The 18,744-nt window shown below is 49.6% G+C and overlaps 1 protein-coding gene across 1 annotated transcript; it reads left to right on the forward strand.

Moving 5' to 3' along the window:
* Positions 1 to 65: 65 nt before the first annotated feature.
* Positions 66 to 11,365, forward strand: Vps9d1 (VPS9 domain containing 1). The gene is made up of 15 exons (XM_059263852.1): positions 66 to 202; positions 1,471 to 1,546; positions 3,078 to 3,170; positions 3,258 to 3,420; positions 4,827 to 4,938; positions 5,027 to 5,089; positions 5,469 to 5,521; positions 5,621 to 5,708; positions 5,872 to 5,957; positions 6,469 to 6,953; positions 7,619 to 7,748; positions 7,994 to 8,199; positions 8,453 to 8,549; positions 9,890 to 9,994; positions 10,504 to 11,365. The coding sequence occupies exons 1-15, from the start codon at positions 104 to 106 to the stop codon at positions 10,595 to 10,597; spliced, it is 1,950 nt and encodes a 649-aa protein (XP_059119835.1). The 5' UTR covers positions 66 to 103; the 3' UTR covers positions 10,598 to 11,365.
* The last annotated feature ends 7,379 nt before the right edge of the window (positions 11,366 to 18,744 follow it).

Raw genomic sequence — 18,744 nt, forward strand, 5'->3', positions numbered from 1 at the left:
CGGCAGTGTGCGCTTCCCGCAGCTCCCTCTGCTGCACACTCCACGTTCCGGTTCGGAGGCGCCGGCCCCGCCCCTGTCGCCGCGGCCTCCCCCGCCCGGCGCCATGGCCGCTGCGGCCGGGGACGGCGCGGCGAAGCCACTGCAAAGCGCCATGAAACTGGCCAACAGGGCCATCGAGCTAGACACCGGCAACCGGCCCCGGGTGAGGCTGGGAGGGGCGCGGCAGCAGGTCCGGGAGGCACCTGGCCCGTGGTGGGCGAGGGCGGGCGTGTGAGGGGATCCGCGCTTCCGACGCGCGCGACAGCTCTGGGACCCCGCCCGGAGGCTCTCGGCCGGGCGGCTGTGGGCGCTCTGCGGGGACCTCGGACAGCTCAACCAGCACCTGGTCTCTGGTTTATCTGTTCAATGAGTCGGTGAAATAGAGCAAATAGAGCCGTGGTTCTGTTTGCACAGGACCTGTGAAGCAGCCCTCCAAGATGTAGATGACAGACGTGTGTGTGTTTGTGTCTGTGTCTGTGTCTGTGTCTGTGTCTGTATTCTTGACAGACACTGTGCAGACTTGATCCAGAAAAGACTGGCTGTCGGCTCATTCATGATGCTGCTGTTTGCACTTGCCTTCAAAGGTCATTTGTAAAGAAACACCGGCACAGAAGGGGTGTGGCCTGTCACTAAGGATGAATGCTAATTAAAAGGATGGCAACTAGGTGGAAGAGCCGGCCAGGCCACCCTGAGCTACCCTTAGAGAGGAAGAATCAGTATTTGTCCAGTTCCTCGAGTTGGTTTTCTAGGACATCAGGTTCTCCTCACAAGATGAAAATCCTACCTGAAATCCATTCTATCCTAATCTCTGAAGTGTTAATTAAAGTCGGGTAATTTGACAATAGATAAAACAAAACACATACATACCAGAGTGCATTCTGTCCTGAGCTGTCACAGAGCTCAGGGCAGAGGGGTCACACAGTTGAAACCTGTAACGAGATGCTCTACTCTGAGCCAGGAAGTGAGATTGAGAGATGAGCCCTTATTCTCTCCTTAAACTTTCAGGAAGTATTTTTCGTAAGACATGGAAAGACTGCTGATCTTTGAGTTGCACAGGAAGGGGACTCTGCTATACAGAGTGGAAAATGGTGTCACTGCTGAGGCTGCCTTACCAAGCCTCCTGACTGAAGTGCAGCTCCTTCACTTGCTGGAGAGTAAGGCAGTGAAAGGAGGGATGTGTCCAGCTAGGAACTCCCTGGTGCAAAGTGGGAAGAAATTGCCTGATTTTGTTCTCAGAGACAAACACTTTTTCCTTCAAGTCTAGACAGTGAGGATAGCCCCTGTCCTAGATGGACCATCACTGAAGTCTAGAAGTCTCTCAAAAATGAGCCGACACTGTTGATCCTGTGTTTTCCACATCCACTTGGCAGGCATGATGTAGGCACTTCCATCTACTGGCCTGACCCCTGCCATTCTCTTCCCTGCATACAGGAGGCATACATGGAATACCTGAGGAGCATTCACTACATCTCCCAGGCGTTACTGGAAGATGTGGAACACACTACAGGTATGCCTTCAGACTTGCTTCTTCTCTCAGGATGGCAAATTTGTGGACCCCAAATTTGATGGTCCCCAAAGCATTAGTATAGAATGTCATAATGTAACATGGTGGCGTTGAAGGGCAGCATTATGGGCTAGGGGATAGATCACAGATCGGATCAAGACGCTGCCTCAAGGCGGTGAAGAGGGAGCTGCACAATGTGAGGCATTGCCAGCAGAAGGATATTTAAAGGCCGAGAGGAGGAAGTAGTTATAGCTGTGCTCTGTACATCTTGGGTGGAATTGGAAAGGAATTTGGGGAACCTGCCAAAGCTCCACCCAGCATTGGGAGGAGCAAAGGCCTTGGATGTATCTTGAAGCAGAAACCAAGCAGACTTGCTAGCGTTAATGGTGAGTTGCTAGCATCAGAGGATGTTACAAGCAGATGATGGACAACTCTATGTGTAAGGAGAGAAACTGAACTCCACTGTGGGGCTAGGGATGTAGTTCAGTTGGTAGAGAGTGCTTTCCTAGCATACATAAAGCCCCGGATTTGGTCCCTGGCATTGCATAAACTAATGTGATAGCACAAGTCTGAAATCTTAGCATTTAGGAGAATCAAAAGTTCAAGATCGCCAGGCGGTGGTGTTGCATGCGTTTAATCCCAGTACTCGGGAGACAGAGGCAGGCAGATCTCTGTCTCGAATTTTGAGTTCCAGGACAGGCTCCAAAGCTACATAGAGAAACTCTGTCTCGAATAAAAATGTTCAAGATCATCCTCAGCTACATAGTGAGTTTGAGGCCAGCCTGGGCTACATGAGACCCTGTCTCGAATTTTAAAAAAATTAGAGAATTCCACTGTAAACATATAAAGTCTGAGATACAAGCAACTATCTGGACATAGGAACATAGTTAGGGAGAGCTAATGAGGAGCAAGTAAGCTCAGCTGAGTCCTGACGAGGTGTCAGGACTAGCAGGAGGAACCTTGCTATGGGAAGTAATATCCTAGAGGATAAAAAAAATTTGAATGACTTGCCATCTTTGGAAAAGTAGGGCTGGGCAAGGACAATGTAGGGGAATTTGGATGCTAAAATGGAGGTGGAATGAAGAGAAGATGGAGTTTATGAGGCGTTTGCTGTAAGGGGAACAGGAGAGTGGGTCCAGGAGCTGGGTGGACTTGGCAAAGTACAAGGAGAAGATGTGTCTACTGATAAAGCAGGCCCATGGAGAGAAGAAAGCAGCACAGACAGCTGTGTGTGGTCAGGGGTGGAAGGGGGGAAGTGCTCGCTGCAACGCTTGCAAGGGCAAGTCCGTGGTGCAGGCAGCGAGGAGGTGGCGGGCCCGGAGAGTCGGTAGTGCCCGTGTCTCTGTGCAGTAGCCAGGGGGGCTGCATGGCAAGAGTCAGTGGGATGCTTGGCTGCCCGTCATGTGTGTACATTGTTTTGAGCCATGGTGAAATGAAAAAGGGTAAGCTGGCCTGACTTACAGTTCCTTGTTCTTAGTAAGAATGTGAGTCGTGGTGGAAGGACTGTAAACAGCCCCAAATGTTCCTTCCCTAGAAGCTGGGGAAACTGTACCCCCTGAGACCTCAAAGATGCTGAAGCTGGCTGAACAGTGTCTGGAACGGGCCCAGTCTACAGCTACCAAACTTGGTGGGTACCCCAAGAAGGGGGCTCTTGGTACCTGCTTTGTGGGATGATCCCTAGCCTGCTGACCAGGGTGCTCTCCGTGGCTTGCAGGGAAAATATGCCTGAAGCCCGCTGTACCTGTGGCTCCTCCCATCCCCTTGCCCACCAGCCGTCACCGCCGAGTGTGTTCGGACGAAGGAGGGAAACTCTCCCCTTTCCTGCCTCCTGAGATCTTCCAGAAGCTGCAGGTGGTGGAATCACAAAACTCTAAGAAGTAAGATGGACAAGATGGGAGGTGTGCTAAGCTGTGGATGTTGTTGGAGGCTGAGCAAAAGTGAGCTTCCTTTGGGTAGTTAATTAAAGTGGCTCCCAGAGTAGACACACCCCTTGCCTGACAGAAGCAGATGCAAATTCTGTTAGGAAGAAAGTACCTTCATCCTTCAAGAAGTTAGTGGCAAACAAAGATACCCATATAGAAATAGAAATGATGAGGTAATGGTTACAGAACAGACCAGTGAAGATTTCAGGTAGTTATCAGGCACAGGTCAAACAACACGGAGCTTTGTTTAGTATTTACAAAACTAAGTTTGAAAACACCTGAACAAGAAACTCTAAAGTCAGAGCCAGCAAATATAAAATAAAGTAGAAATTAAATCAAAATACAATGCTGAAATTTGTTTTTTAAAACTAGTTAGGGAGGCCAGGCATGGTGGTGCATGCCTTTAATCCCAGCACTTGAGAGGCAGAGGCATGTGGATCTCTATGTGTTCTAGGACAGCCTGACCTACAGAGCAAGTTCCAGAACAGCCAGGACTACACAGAAAAACCCTGTCTCTAAAATCCAAAACAAACAAATAAATAAATAAATGTGTACAGGTTTATAATAACAGAGTAGAGACACAGATGGAAAGAGAAAAAAATAGGCAAAGCTAAAATTCAGACGTCACAGAAACAAGACATAAAATAGGAAAGACAGAAGGCGTAGCATGTTTTTTTAAGTTCTAGAAAGAGAAGAATGATATTGGGAGGGGGCATTGTTTGAAGATATATAACAGCAGAGAATTTTCCACACTAATGAAAAAATACCAAGACACAGATGTAGGAAACTCAGTGAACCCAACGTGGATGAATCAGGCCCTTCTTATCATATATCCCAAAGGTACCTTTACCCGCCAGGTTCCTCAGGCCCCACCTGTCTGTGTGTGCAGCTTCAGCACTGGGGCGGATACAGACATCAACTTCAGGACGGAGTCTGTCCTCCTCAGGCTTCTCCATACCCTTTTGTCTGCTAACTCTGAATGAAAGCAGGGAGGTGTATGGCACGGTGCAGTTTTTTGTTTTTTGTTTTTTTTTTGTTTGTTTTTTTTTTTTACTAAATAGACATATCTCTCCCTTTAGTGGGTTGCAAATGAATCTTACTGTTTGGAACCCTGTAGTAACTTCCAGGAGTTCCTGCTTCTCTTGATAAGCCCCGAGTTCTAGCATTACTAACACCCATGTTTTGGCAACAGACCTCTAGCTTGCCCTCCCCCACTCTTCTACATTTCTTCCTGCTTCATTGCCATCTTCTTTCATCTTGGTCTTATAACGAGGTCAAGAGGGGTGTAAGGATGGTTGCTCAGGTCACTAGAACATTCCTGGACTTCCTGTGCATGGACAGCAGCTTGTCCCTATTTTTAGAGAGCTAACACCACTGGAGAAGGCCTCCTTACAGAACCAGAAGCTGAGGGCCACATATGAGGCCCGGATGGCTCGTCTGGACCCCAGCCAGGCCATGCAGAAGACATCACTGGTGAGCAAGGCCCAGAGAGGAACTGGACTGGTCAGGGAAGGAACAGGGCATTGGGGAATTGGGCCTTACTTCTTCCTTCTTTCCTTAGACGCTGTCTCTACAGCGGCAGATGATGGAGAATCTGGTGATCGCCAAAGCAAGAGAAGAGACGGCATCCTTAGGGAGTGACGAGAGTGAGGTCTTGAGCTGGGGGTGGAGAAGGGGCAGAATAGGGAGAAGGGACCAGGTGCCAGGTAAGTGTGGGACTGTAAGCCTTCCCAGCAGTGAAGCGGAGATTAACCCTTACACGGTTCCCGAGGCTCTCCTTAGGCTCGTCTGTCTTCCTGGGAACAGCCCCTTCCTGAACTAATGGCTGTTCTCCTGACCTTGTTCAGTACCAGACTCATCTCTAGAGGGCAGAAACAGCCTTGCTTACCTAGACTCTTGGGACATCAATGGTATTAGAGGAGTATGGAGCAGATGAGGCATGGGGCAAGGGTGCATGTCCTCTCAGGTCAGACACTTCTGGCCCCTTGACTCTGTTACCCCAGCTCCAGAGGAAGATGGAGGAGCGCCGCCTGCGCCTTCAGGAGGCCGCCAACAGGTGCGTCTCTTCCCTGTCTCATAGGCATGCTGGGAGGCCTGGAAAAGGCTTCCTGAGCCCATAGGTCTGTCCCTGTTCCCAGCTTGTCTTCCTTCTCAGGAGGTTCTGCAGTCAAGTTGCTCTGACCCCAGAGGAGCGGGAGCAGCGGGCCCTCTATGCTGCCATCCTGGAGTATGAGCAAGACCATGTGAGTACTACTGGTCCACTCAGGGGAGTAGCAGAATGGGGGTCACATGGGCCCAGAGGACTTGGTTCCTTCCCACACCCAAGGGCAACCTCACACAGTCCTTGCAGGGCATCCCATTGTGGAGATCCGACTGTGCTTTCCTCCAAGGTCCTCTGTCCTGCAGGACTGGCCAAAGCACTGGAGAGCCAAGCTGAAGCGGAGCCCAGGGGACCTGTCAGTAGTGACCAGCCTGGTCTCCCACTTGCTCAGGTATTCATAGAGCCCATCCCCCAGCCTGGGGTTCTCCTTGCTAGATGATGGGGAAGGAGTGAGAAAGAAAGGAGATTAATTACAAAGGCTAGGCTACAGAGACCTGTGGGGGAAGGAGCTCCTGCAGAAGGGCCTTTTGTGCTGATAGGTTTTCATTGGCTCCCATTAGCTTCTCTAGATTGGATAGGTCACACTTTAATTATGATATTCTCTAATGGGAAATGGCAGAGAAGTTATCTCTGTGAAATTGTTCATAGCGTGGTAATTTTTGTACAAGTAATATCACAGATGAGGGCATAAGGCCCAGGTGACTGAGGTCAGTTAATAGAAATTGAACTCACATTTCTAAGCTTAAGGGTAAAAAGTAGATTGAGGCCCTGCCTGGCCTTAGGGTGGCTGCTGTGGTGCTCACCGTTTGCTGGAGATGAGAAAAATGGGTGGGTATAGCAAGTGCCCACCTGGGGAGACTCTTCAGGGCCCAAATGCATCTTGCCTGCTCTTCTGCTTGCAGCCTCCCCGATCACCCGATCTCCCAGCTCCTGAAGAAGCTGCAGTGTGCAGTCTACAGTGCTCTGTACCCTGTTGTGAGCCGGGCTGCCATCAGTGCTGTGCCTGCACCAGGCTGCTGCTCCCTGCCCCCAGAAGCCAATGGCCTCCTGGCTCCTGGGAGCCGGCGACTCCGATCCTCCCAGAGCCTCTACTGCATGCTCTCCCCTTCAGAACCCAGTGCAGCCCCACGATCTCTGGATGGACCTCCTTCCACACCTTCTATTCCCACACTTCACTCAGGCCCCCTGGACAGAGAGGCAGACAGCAGCCTGGCAGGGCCTTCCTCACCCCTGGTCGAGGCTTCATCCCACTTGCCAGACAAGGACAGCTCCTTTGAGGACCTGGAACAGTTTGTGGCTCTGTCTGAGCCACAGACCCCAGGAGCAAAGAGGGAGCCCTCGCTGGAATGTCTGAAGAGCACAGTGAAGGACATTCACAATGCCATCGGTGAGCCTGCTGGGCACCAACCCAGGAGCTGCACCAGTTGTATCTGCCAACCCTCAAGTGCAACCTACTGCCCTGGACAGCAAAGACCTTTGTCCACTCCACCCATAGGAGCAAGCATTTAAGGCCAGCAGAGCAGGCCCTAGCCCATTCCAGTCCCCGGGTGAAGCTGGGGTCAGGGATGTGGTGCCTGGCACAGCCTTTGATCATAGGGTGGTCTGGCTGTGCCTACCCCAAGGCTTTTAGACATTCTGTGAATCAGTGACTAAGGTTCAACAGCCTGGGACCTTACTATTCTAAAGTTCCTGGGGTTTCTGTAGACTTAAGAGCCAGACTTTTTCAGAAAAGGGCCATTGTCCCCTCTCTTCAGCAGGCCCTTTGGCTACATGGGAGCAGTGCATGACCAGGTCAGCCCCAGCGAAGAAGAGCTAAGACCTGGCCCCAGGTCATGTGACACAGGATAGGCAAGGGATAGGTGTGGGAGGTTGAACAAGTAAAATAACTAAGTAGAACAACACCCCTACCCCCAGGCCTAGATGCTCCCTGTAGTTCATTTGCACAGAAGCTCGATCTGGGGAACAGGGCCCCTTGACTCTGAACTTAGGGCTTCTAGAGAGGCGGGGGCAGGTAACAGCACATTTCGACATCCCCACCTCTGCTTCTGGCAGATAGACTGCTCTCGCTGACTCTTTTGGCCTTCGAAAGCCTGAATACAGCCACCTCCAAAGACCGCTGTCTGGCTTGCATTGAGGAGCCGTTCTTCTCCCCGCTGTGGCCCCTGCTGCTAGCCCTTTACAGGTACTGCCTCCAGCCTAGCTCACCGTCCCCAGTCTCCCAGTGGATTGTCTGATCCTAAGGCTATCCTCGGGTATTAAAAGTTTGTAGGTGGCTGTGCCCACCTCCCTAGTTAGGGAGGGTCGGGCTGTTTGCTCAAATACCTGAGCAGTTCTCATAGGACTGAGCTCCAGAGATCCCCAGCCACAACTCTGCTTGTCTCTGGAACAGTGTCTCTATGGTGGCTGAGCCTGGCCTCTCTGCTTTAGGAGTGTGCACCGTACCCAGGAGGCTGCTGTGAGCAGGAGCATGGAGCTGTACAGGAATGCACCCCCTACAGCCCTTGGCATCCCTGCCAAGCTCCTTCCACGTGTCCCTGAGGCTCAAGCCTCCACCTACCCCTACTGCACTGCGGCCCAGGAACTGGGGCTGCTGGTCTTGGAGAGCTGCCCCCAGAAGAAGCTGGAGTGCATAGGTGTGGGGGTGTGAGGGGCCCAGAGGTTTGAGAGGTGGGAGATGAGGATGTGCCTTCCCTGCTAGCCTACAGGCCTGTCACTGGGCAAATATGGGGCAGTGCCTTTCAGTTTTCTCCCGTCCTGCATTATCAGGAGAGAGTGGGCAATACCAGGAGACCCCCTGGTATAGGAAACAGCATGGTCTCCCTGACACCAGGCCTCCCCTTTCACCAGCACCTCACACTCCACTGAAGTCGTTTTTCTGTACCACAGTGCGAACCCTTCGGGTCATCTGCATCTGTGCAGAAGACTACTGCCGTGCCCACGAGGCCAGGCCTGAGGCTGGATCCCAGCCGCCTGCTGCCGCCATGTGAGTCCAGAATGAGGATACTACCTGGAGGTATCCTAGTATACGTTCCTGCCCTGTGCCTGGCCAAAGAGGACCCTGGTGGCCCTGCTTCACTTAGCAGCCCCAGATTACATCACTGCAGAGAACAGCTCATTCCTACCGAGACCCTGGACTGAGACAGGGCAGGGAGAAGGGCTCCCACCCCTCAGCCATGTGCTCCCGTCCCTCTGGACGAGCTGTTGTTGCAGTACCCTCTGACTAGGCTGAGGGCTCCTTGGGATCCTGGGTCCTGGTTAACCTGGTAAGACCAAGAACTGCTCTTTGAGAAAGGCCTGCTTGGACCCCGGGTGCATACCTAGAAGCAGGAAAGGAGCACTTCCAAAGCGAGGCCCCTTTCCTGTACTGATGGAGCACTGGGGCTCCCTGCACATCCAAGATGGGGCAGGTTCTTCCCACCCAAGCCACACAGCCTTGGGCTCTGGGATGCTTGAGCTTACCTCCAACTCTCCTCAACTCAGCTGTAACTGCATCCTCTGACCGTGAGTCAATGTCCCCCACAGCTCTTGCATGAACTCTGACCCTGCCACCTTGTCCCAAGGGACCAGGATCAGCTTTGACACCAGTCATTGCAGACCAGGGGGCTGTTACCCTGGCCTGCACCTCGAGTCCCCCAAGTAAATGTCAGAATCAAGTACGAGGTCACCCACGAGGAGCTCAACCCAAGGGAGAGAGGGGCAGAAACTTCTCACTCACTCTAAGATTGGGTTGCTATTTCATCCTCATCACAGAGCATGCCTCCCCTGCCCTCTTTACCCATTTTATAAAAGAGTTCCCAGGCTAAATGTTTGCAAATCACAGCTTCGACCCAAGCCACCCCCAAAAGGGGGCAGCCATGTCCCTGTAGGTGGCAGGACACTGAGCAGGTACAGCTGGTGTGTGGAGCCTCCCTGGCCCATGGGAAAACGGTCAGACCCAAGCCATAGCCTCGGGTTCCAGCTGCCTCCTTGCTTCTTGGTCCCCATGCTCTTCTAAGAAGCTCTTCATGTGTACCCTAACTAGTGTGCCTAGACCTCTCCTGGGGTGGGCCCAAAGGGCCTGCTGCAGAGATGATTGTCTTCCAGTCTCAGCCATGTGCTCCTAAGTTCCCAAAAGTGTGTGAGACCACAGCCAACTAGAAACTCAGAAGAGGCTGTGGTGTATCCTGTCTTTGGTATTGCTATTTGGGCCCAATTTTAACATGGCCAGGAGGTCTCCTGTGCTGTTTGGGGGTGGGAGTACAGGAATTGTAGTCAAGATGGCTCCAGAAAGCCAATGTCCCTTGTGGCCCTAGGCCCACTGACCGCTTTGCCTTTGCCCAGCAGTGGTGCTGATGACCTGCTGCCCATCCTGTCCTTCGTGGTGCTGAGGAGTGGCCTCCCCCAACTGGTGTCAGAGTGTGCAGCCCTGGAGGAATTCATTCATGAAGGGTAGGAAGGAGCCCCAGGCTAGTAGGTGATTAGGAGACTGACATGCACTCCCCAGAGTGGGCAAGGGCTTCCCCAGGTGTGGGAAGAGCTGGAAACAGAGCAACTGTGGCAAGAGGGACAAGGGAACCTCCCCCCCAGACCTAAAGCAGTGGCTGTGATAGGCTGTGGGAGCTGCGAGGGAGGCCTGTAACCCCACCATCACCTTTGGACAGCTCTCTGAGATCCACCTGTGCACAAGGCACTCAGGTTAGCATGCTCCATAGCCTTCAGAAGACCCTAGACCAGAGGTAAAGGGTATCCCCTGAGCAGCATCTGCCTGGGGAAGAGCACTGCAGGGCATAACAGGGCCAGGACTGACATGGGGGAAATGCCTCTTCCAACCCAGCTCCCTAACCTTAGCTGTAGCCACATCATTGTCCAAGCAAGCAGGGAATATGTTGCCTTCCAGAGGACTAGGCTGTACATCTGTCGCCTCCAGGTGACACCTCTCTTTTCCCACTTGCACATAGGTATTTAATTGGAGAAGAAGGGTACTGCCTGACATCACTGCAGAGTGCCCTGAGCTATGTGGAACTTCTGTCCCAGGGACGGCTGGACAAGTAGTGGTGGCTGGACCTCACAGACCAAAGGAGCCACAGGACCTCCACACTGTACTGTATATCTGGTTTGGCGCCAGCCTGCTGTGGTGGCACTCTGTAGCTCTCGCCCACCTTCCTAACCACACATCTGTCCTGGAGGCCTAGGGTAGTGCCTCTTCTTCAGCAGGACATGGCTGGCTGAGTCAGGCCTGTTTTTGTCCTGGGCCTGCCTCTCAGACGGAATAGGAGAAATCTGTAGCTTCTGTTCCTTGGGGAGCCTGCAACACTGATGGGTCTCCGGTAAACCTGGATGGCCCTGGCCTGTTCTCATGGACACTACACAGCCCTGCTGGGGCATCAACACAGAAATGGCTCCTGGGAGCCTTGCCATGGCAGTCTGGTTTTGTACCCCTCCAATCTCCTGAGACAGCCAAAGTTTGTGTGAGCCAGTCTTGTTAGTCCATAACAAGAGCTTTACCCTTACCCCAGAGGACTGGGTGTAGGTAGTGTAAAGCTGTGTTGCTTATTTATCAGGCAGCAACTGCCTTGCTCGCTTTTGCTGACCCAGGTATCATTTTGCTGCCCATGCCTGGGATATGAGCCTCTCTCCTACCGAGGTCCAGGACATCCAGCTCTGGAGTTACCGTGGTTGGGGACAGTGAACATTCAGGACACTGGCCAACACATACAGCTGTACAGCCTCTCCAGTTTCAGAGTCCAAGGGTCAGTGCCCTGACTGTTATATGCCCCCAAGTTTCCACCAACTCAGCCTAAAATAAAAGAAGTGACTCCATCTAAGTCCATGTGACTTGCTCATTGACCCACTGGGCAGGCAGAACTCAGGCAACACAGACACCCTTTCTCTGCCAGTCTCCCAGATATCACAGATGACAGGGTAATGAGGGGCCACAGCCCACCCCCAGACCCTCTGCACAGAAGGGTCTTCCTAGGGCTCTTCGCATCAAGGAAAGTGTGGACATCACTCTAGGAGAGCAAAGGTCTGCAGAGTATCATTAGGAGGCTAGGATTAAGTCACTACTGTAGTTCTGAGCCTAGAACAGTCTCCTGAAGGTGTCTCAGGAATCTTTATCCTACTCAAACACATAGGAATGCCCTGCAGTGGTTATACTTCCACATGTAGGGACATATAGTGATGCCCTGTGGGGCCCTAAGAGCATCCAAGCACAGGCAGCATCTTCCAGGGAGTCAAGCTGCCCCACCCAGGAAAGGAAATATCCATGGCAACTGGGGTTGCTGTAAGGAGGTAGGTGGCATTCCAGTCCCAGACCACCAGAAGTGGTAGTGGGACTGTTGGAGATTCTTGGGGTAAGGCTGTATGTAAATTATTGGGCATTTATCGAACACTTGTGTTCTAAACCTGCAGGTAATGACTTTTTTGACCCCACAAAGAAATAGATAACATGCCTCTTTGAGCCTGGTGGGCTGATTCCAGAGTCTAGTCTGCAAATGGTGAATAGAAACCTGGGACCATGACACCAGAAGCAGATGGTGGGCCCAGGTTGGCCTGGGCAGGGCAACCCAGTTCCTGGGGCACTTGACCTATGAAAGAAACCTCTGGAGTAGGAATGGGCCATAGCAGTTTCTTCCCACCAGCATCAGGAATGGACAGGCTGGTGCCAGCTTTCACTGTCTCACACTGGAGATTTCAACCCCATGTCCAGCTGCTAGTGAGCCACAAACTTGTCTCAGCTAGGCTGGGGAGGTACTCAGCAGTTAAGAGCACTTGCTCTTGCCAAGGACCAGGTTTCAATTCCCAGCACCCACATGGCAGTTCACAACCATCTGTAACTCCAGTTTTTAGGGGATCAGATGCCCTCTTTTGGCCCCCATCAGCACTTCCTACACGCAGACAGAACACCCATACGCATAAAAATAAAGGTTCAAACAAACAAAACCTTGTGTCGTGGCTGACTTGGGTTCTTGGCACTGCAATCTCCTAGAGGCCCATGCTCCTGTGAAGTATATAGACCTTGGACATGAGTGCCAGGGAACTATGGAGCCTTGTGTTAATGTACCTGCCACAGGCCTTGGCTTTAACAGGGACCAGTCTGGACAATGGGTTGTGTTAAGTACGTCCTGGTGCTGAGCGTACCTGTTGGGCTGGGATCACATCAGACTGTATCACAGCACAACCCTGGGAGAACTAGACAGTGCTGTTCAGCCGACCATGGCACTAAGGGGAGGCAGATTTGTGTTCAGGTGACAGTTTGTGTGTGTGTGTGTGTTATGAGTCATTTTTGTTTACAACCGAAACTCAGAATTCAAAATTCATTTTGCTCTTAAATTTCTTTCTTTTTTTATTTTTTTGATTTTTTTTTTTTGAGACAGGGTTTCTCTGTGTAGCTTTGGAGCCTGTCCTGCAACTCATTCTGTAGACCAGGCTGGCCTCAAACTCACAGAGATCCACCCGCCTCTGCCTCCTGAGCGCTGGGATCAAAGGTGTGCGCCACCACTGCCTGGCTGCCCTTAAATTTCTTACAGACAAATCAGAAAACATTTCAGCCAATTTTCTATTGTTCTGATAGTCTTTGTACAAACAAACCTTTTTTTTTGTTTTGTTTTTAAGACAGAGTCTCATGTATCCTAGGATAGCCTCTAGCTTGCTTTATAGCATGGACAACCTTAAATTTCTCATTCTCCTGCCTCTGCCTCCCAATTGATGAGACTTCAGGGCTTTGCTACCATGTGGGTTTTATGTAATGTAAGTGGAAGCCAGGGCTTTGTATGTGCTAGGCAAGCCCGCTCACAACTAATCCACAGCCCCAGCCTCCCACATGACCTTAATGAGCCAGTTGTCATCCAGTTTCTGCTGCCCACAATGTCACTGGGAAGACAAGTCTTCCAGGATCACCTTGTGCCTTCTGAGGCATTTGCTTATTCTAGGCACAGCTCTCTCAGGTTGGTTTAGGCTGAGTTCTCTCAGCAATGAAGCTTCCCACTGAGTTTTCCCTCTAGCTCACACACCAGCTGGCCTGGATTTTCTGGAAAGATTCCAGTTGAACTGGAACAAAAATTGTCATACATTTCCCACCATTTTGATTTCCTTGGCATGGTGTTGGGCTCCATAGCTGGACCTTGAAGTCCAACCTCTTTTCTTGCATCAGCAGTGTGTGGGAGGTGTCTGACTGGAACACCTTGAATTCCTCACACTTCCTACCATTGGGCTTCATTATTTGACTAAACATGGATTTGTCCTTGTAGACTACCAGCTTAGAAAGAGGCCCAGCTCTCGATAGAGCTTGTGTTGTGTTGGCTGAAGGAAAAACAAGGTGTATCTTTGGGTTAGTCCTTCAGCATTTCTAAGCCATTGTTCCTCCATAGAGCAGGGGTGAATGGCAATTCTGCTCCTGAAAATTCTAACAAGAAATAGCCCAAACTAACTGCAAAAACAGTAACAACTACTATTGGGCTATATATAAAGGAAAAAATAATAATACCTGTAAGTGCAGGTGCCTCCATGTGGCACCAGGAACAGGGACCTGAAATATGGGGATTTAAGAAAAATAAAAAAAGTTTTTTAAAAAAGGAAAAAAATTAAAGGCAAGGGACTTGTGGGAATAGTGTGCACAGAGGTATAAAAGGGCAGAAGCATGCATTGGAGGTAAGAAGATGGACAGGAAGGGTCCATGGAGCAGCGTTGGTTTGCAGAAGTTCTGCACACCTGGTTGCTAGTGGGAAGAGTTAAAGTGGGACATGATTAGTTGATGAAATTCCTGGAGTTCATTAGTAACTTCAGCTTCTTTCCCTGAAGAGGGAACTCTGGATCCCAGAACTTGGTCCCCATTAGGAAGAGCAATTTAGGGAGGATTAGATGCAAGAAGACCAGAAAAAATTTCTAGTAATGCTTTTCAGCTTTGGAAAGAAATAAAATCAGTAATAGATAAACATAATAGTTAAAATTAATAATGAAAGTGATCAGAAAAAAGCAGAACTAATATGGCAATAGAAGAAAAATTAGAACCTAAAGATATATTATCTAGCTGGGTGGTGGTGGTGACGCATGCCTTTAATCCCAGCCTGGTCTACAGAGAGAGTTCCAGGACAGTCAGGGCTGTTCCACTGAGAAACCCTGTCTCGGGAGAAAACAAACAGAAAGACAGATTATCTAATGTCTCTCTCTGCAAAGAGGTTGAGGGTTTCCTCCTCCTTGTGCTGATTTTGCTCCCCCACCTACAGCTCCGGTTTCCTCTGCTCCTAAAACCTGGCCATCAAGTGCACTTCTGATAGCATGGAACCTTTCCCCGCTGCTTTGCCTCGTTTCCTTCTGAGGTTGTTGGGAAGGCTTCTTACCCCCATAAGAGAATTAACTCCTTTTGAGTCAAGGTCTCCCAGCCAAGAGACTTCGTATTAGCCAAAGAGATGGGAAAAGACATGGGAGGATTTTCTCTTTCACAGGTGAGTGAAACGCTCAATCCCAATAACCTAATATAGAAATGATATACCCATTTCATTTAAGGCTCTTAAGATCTTAAGCAGGCTTGTGCTCAGTATGAACGGCTCCTTCCCCACCGTCTCTCCTTGAGTCTATTTCTGGGGAAGCTTTTCTTCCCTCTGACTGGAGGATCTTAGCAAAGGCTTGTCTTACTGAGAGTGAATATTTACAGTGGAAGACTGACTGTTCAGAAAGATGTCAGGACCAAGCTATTAGAAATCAACAAAATAATGTGCCCATAACTTTTAAAATGTTAACAGGAGAACGCATGTATAGTGATGCTCAATAACAGATCACATATCCCCCTGAGGCTTATGGACAAATCAATGCATAAGTTACCAGATTCTGGGAAAAAAAGACAGAGGAACTTTCTAAAATTGGACAGGGGTCTGAAAAGCCATATCAAGATTTTGTTTCTCACGGGGTGGTGGTGGTGCACACCTTTGATCCCAGCACTCAGGAGACAGGGACAGGCAGACCTCTGTGAATCTGAGGCCAGCCTGGGCTACAGAGTGAGTTCCAGGACAGCCAGGGCTACACAGATTTGTTTTTTTTGGTTTTTTTGCAGGCAGCCAATCGCCTGATGGTTGATAGAGAGATGCCTCCTGTGGATACCCGAAAGACTCGACCTATGGAAGGTGGACGAAGAGGTTCCAAAGCATCTGCAGAGGCTACACCTGAAGAAAAGGACAGGGCGACAGAATTGTCAAGCAGTGAAGAACCGAGGCTGCCTACCAACAGTGACTCAGATGAAGAGATCAGTGACTGAGGGAGGAGACTTGGTGACATCTTAGGGGAAGGGTGTGACTGCAGAATTGCTGTTCCTTGCTATGCTGCCTCTGTTGACTACATCTGTTACTGCTGAGACACATTGGGCGTATGTACCTACTGGATCCTCCTGTGCTTCACTTTGTTAACTGGGAAGAGACTAACATGCCTGTTTATGTCAATGACTCTGAGATTTGGGCGCCCCACACACACACTGCTAATCATGTTGTTCCCCAAGCAGAGACAGTCATATGGTAATTTAAGTATTGATGTTCACACCTTGTATGATGAATTATTAACCATTCAACATTCAAACGTAGATAAATTACCCTCTTCCATTGCTGCACAAAACCTGGAAAAGATTTTTGGTTATTATTTTTCTGTCTCTAATTGGACTTCCAAACTATGGTCCATAGGAATGTTGCTGGGAAGCTTTTTGCTAGCTATACTGCCTTAAAATTTATTTGCTACTTCATGTCTGCTTTAAAAATTGACTTGCATACCCTAAATTTAAAAAATAAAAAAGCAGGAATTGCAGGGAACCATGGAGCTGGCTTAGCCTAGCTACCTTGAGAGGCATTTGTCATAGGTTTTTTTCAGGTGAGAGTCCATGGCTCCTGGGACACAAGGTGCCTTCCAGTTCCTGGGAGACTGAAGCACCCACCCAGGCAGTGAAGTGTTCAGGTCGTTTTGTGTTTGTATCGCTGTATGTTCCCTTAGCAGTCAAGGAAGGATGGAAGCTTGACAGAACAATTGGTCTGAGACATTAATCTTGCGTACCCTGTATAGCTTGGAAACTTCATTGTATCCTGGCAACTACACCTGTATTGATCCTGGCAATTGCCGTTATATTGTCTCCGATAAAGGTATAAAAAGTCTGATTGCTCTAACTAAACTAAACTAAAATTGTCACAGCCTCAGTTTGCTATGGCCCTCCCAACCAGCCAGATTTAGTTCCTTGTGGCCACATCAGGTGACCTTGGCCCAGTAAGTAAGCTCAGGTACTTACCAATAACCAGACCTAGTAGGTGGCTCATACCTATAATTCCAAAGGCTCTCAAGCTCTAGGCCAGCTGAGCTACACAGCAAAACTCTTTAAAGAGGGAAAAAATACTAAGGAGTTTAAAAGAAGTTAAAAATCACAACCACAATCAAGAGATGAAAGTCAAAGCAGTAACAGCTCCATGCACTGGATTGAGGAAAACCTCAGGAGACTGGCCAGTGCTGCACGTGATGGCGTAAGGAGGACACAGCTGTGGATGAACCTAGTGGAAGCCAGTTTACAGGCCTAGGCAGGATAAGTATGAATGGCCTTGATCTTGCAAATCTGCCTCGGTAAAACCAAGGTCCACAGAGGATGTGCAGAGCACCAAGGACATGCAATGACATATTGCCCACCCTGGGAGAGCAAGAACGGTAAGTAGTAACAGAAGCAGAACAAATTACCCTAACTTACTGGCTCAAATGCACAGGCCGTTTATATTGTTCATGCACCTTCCAATTTAGATCAGGTCCATGAGGAGAGCTTGTCTCTACCCACCTCCTGTCATCAGCTATGGCAATTTCCAGGTTGGAATTGATGATAAGAGGCTGAGTCTGTCGGAAGATCTGTCTTAAATCAGTGCTGATGGTTAACAGGGACCTCAGCTAAAGCTGTCAGAACTACATAAGACTTGTATGAGTTTCTATAACTGCTCTAACAAACCACCACAAAATGGGGGGGGTGTCTTAAAACAACAGAAATGGACCTTTACAACTCTGAAGGCCACAAATCTAAAATCGTCAGGGCTGCACTTCCCATAAACACACTAGTGGAGGATCCTTCCTGCCTCCGCCAGCTCCTAGAGGCTTTCACAATTCCTTGGCTTTGGAGCTATATCCCATCTTTGGCTCCATGTTTAAGGCTCATCCAGACTCATCATTCTAATCCAGACTAACCTCTTAGTTACAAATGGTAAACAAAACAAAACAAAACATTAGCCCACTACAAGGCCTCACCATTATAACAGAGTTTCTGTTTGTTTTTTGTTTTTTTTTTTCAATGTTAGAGGCTGAACATAGGGCCTTGCACATACTGGGCAATTGCTCTACCTCTGAACCCAGCCGAAGGCCCCAAGCCTCTTCATTTTGATGTTAGCTCCCTCATTATACAGCACTGGGATCCAGGAGTGTCTTGAGACAAGACAGGCATGGAAACTTTATGCTTTGGCCAAGGAAGTTTTAAACAATGTCACCATGAGTTGAAGCAACCTCAAAAGTCAACCAATGTCCCCTTTGGACTGGTGTGGGCTCACAGCAAAAAGCTCATTGATAGCCAGCAGGATGCCTGAAGAGAACTGCCTACTTAGTTTCACTATTTTAAGTCCTGCAAATCTGAGGAATTCTACAAGAAAGCAGACACCTTCCCTATGCTGGGTGTCTATTTCATCAAACTTGGCCTAGGTTTGGTGACCTGGAGAAATGAGGGGTACAGCCTGTCCAGGAAGGGATCTAACAAAAGACATTGTTTGCACGAAGCTTAGGTCTTAGGATTAGGGAGACGGTGCCTGAGTGAAGCACAAGAAACCACAGCAAGTCAGAGGACAGTTCCCCTGAAGTCTTACAGGCCAGGTGAATTCACAATCCAGGGTAGTTTTGAAGACCTGTAGGTCACACACTTAAGGAAGCACCTTGTCCTAGCGGGTGAACACCTTCATCCTACTTCAAATACCCCCTAACCGACTTTCTCAGGGACTGGGAAAGGAAGTCTGCAGCAGCAGACTCCGAGGCCAGCCCTGTTTTGTTGTTTTGCTATTTATGTTTATGAACGTTTTGCCTGTTTGTATACGTACATCAAATGTGTGCCAGGTGCACAGGCCAGAAGTGGGTGTTGGGAGTTGCAGACGGTTGTGAGCTGCCATGTAAGTTGCTCTTACCCACTGAGTAATCCTCCACCCCCACCCGTTCTAAAT

The sequence above is a fragment of the Peromyscus eremicus genome, chromosome 5 (assembly GCF_949786415.1).
Source record: "Peromyscus eremicus chromosome 5, PerEre_H2_v1, whole genome shotgun sequence".
Classification (NCBI taxonomy): Eukaryota; Metazoa; Chordata; class Mammalia; order Rodentia; family Cricetidae; genus Peromyscus; species Peromyscus eremicus.